Genomic DNA, 1,252 nt, shown 5'->3' with positions numbered 1-1,252 from the left:
AACCCGCGTGCCTGCTGGGCCGCGACGAGCACAACAACACCCTCCTCCACCTCCTCATTGACCAGGTACAGACTACAATGCTGCAACGACACCCTGATTTTCGATAGGCGCGCCTCAGGTTCCACGCAACACACAACACACAACACAATAGAGGCAGGAGGGAGTGGAGCAGGTGGTCCAGCAGGTGGAGAAGCACTTCGGGCGGCTGACTGTACAGAAGCTGATGCGGGTGCGCAACAGCCGGGGCCACACGGCCATCCACCTCGCCCTCACCGCAGGTACCTCTGCCTTACTAAACAGGCCCACCGTGCATTCACTCCCCCTACTCACACTCCCACCCCGAACCTGTAGGTCTGTTTGGCGTGGCGGGGGCGTTGCTGTCCTACGGAGCGCCATTGGCGCCCAGCAAGGAGGAGGAGCGACGGCTGGGCAAGCTGTGGAAGAAGCCCATACCGTCGCCCATCGATGGCTTGCGCCAACGCTGCTGTACGTACCCAAGACCGCTGGTGTTACAACACAACAACCGATTCTGACCCGAACGCATCGGCGCCCCGGTCAACAATGCCAGACAAGCGAAGCCCAGTGAACCTGGCTCTGCTGTGTCTGATGGTGCTGACCCGGGACAGGTAGTACTTCCCCTCACCGGTGCAACTGCTCTGCCCTGCTCTTTCTGACTGTGACTCTGCTCTGTGCTGGTCTGACGAGCACAGGGACGACTTTGCCAACCTGGACGAGATGCTTCCGCCCAAGGCCATGCAAGAGCACTACACCATCGCCCTCAACTCGCTCCTCCTGCAGCTCACCCCCGCGTGAACCCTGTGCCAAGCCAACCGCGGTCAGCAGAGGAGTCCACCCCTTCCCTTTTACTTGCCGCTCACGCAGGAGTACCCTTCAGGGAGTTGGCATCCAAGCTGTCGTGTCCGATGAGGGCATTGTCCGGGCTTCCGTGCCCCCAAAACTGGATCTCAGAGAGCTGCCGCCGGACCAGATGTCCAAGAGCTCTTTCAAGACCTAACAGCGGAGCCTCGAGAGGCAGCTAGGTATGACGGCGCTGAGGACACACTCACTCCCCAAGGCCACACTGCGCAGACCGCAGAAACTTGCCATTCAGGGCAGACCCTCGGCTTCGAGAAATACTCAGCTTGCTGCTCCCACGCAATGGTGCGGCAAGCAGCAGGTTGCCAGCTTCAGTTTTGTTGAAGTGACACTTACATTTTATTGATCAGCGTTGACGTCAAACGACCCAAACCAG

At 59.5% G+C, this 1,252-nt stretch overlaps 2 protein-coding genes across 2 annotated transcripts; both read left to right on the top strand.

Moving 5' to 3' along the window:
• Positions 1 to 2: 2 nt before the first annotated feature.
• ACA1_360660 (uncharacterized protein) lies at positions 3 to 533 on the top strand (the record flags this gene model as incomplete). The annotated part of the gene is made up of 3 exons (XM_004352475.1): positions 3 to 65; positions 158 to 278; positions 301 to 533. Coding segments are annotated over 3 exons (417 nt in total), but the record flags the coding sequence as incomplete, so codon positions are not given.
• A 28-nt stretch (positions 534 to 561) lies between these two features.
• On the top strand, positions 562 to 1,015 carry ACA1_360650 (uncharacterized protein; the record flags this gene model as incomplete). Its single annotated transcript, XM_004352474.1, has 3 exons — positions 562 to 626; positions 711 to 809; positions 883 to 1,015. 3 exons carry the CDS (start codon positions 562 to 564, stop codon positions 1,013 to 1,015), a joined length of 297 nt encoding a protein of 98 aa, XP_004352526.1.
• Between the last annotated feature and the right edge of the window lie 237 nt (positions 1,016 to 1,252).

The sequence above is a fragment of the Acanthamoeba castellanii genome (genome assembly GCF_000313135.1).
Source record: "Acanthamoeba castellanii str. Neff unplaced genomic scaffold scf7180000084622, whole genome shotgun sequence".
Classification (NCBI taxonomy): Eukaryota; Discosea; order Longamoebia; family Acanthamoebidae; genus Acanthamoeba; species Acanthamoeba castellanii.
This window is presented reverse-complemented; position numbering and strand designations above follow the sequence as displayed.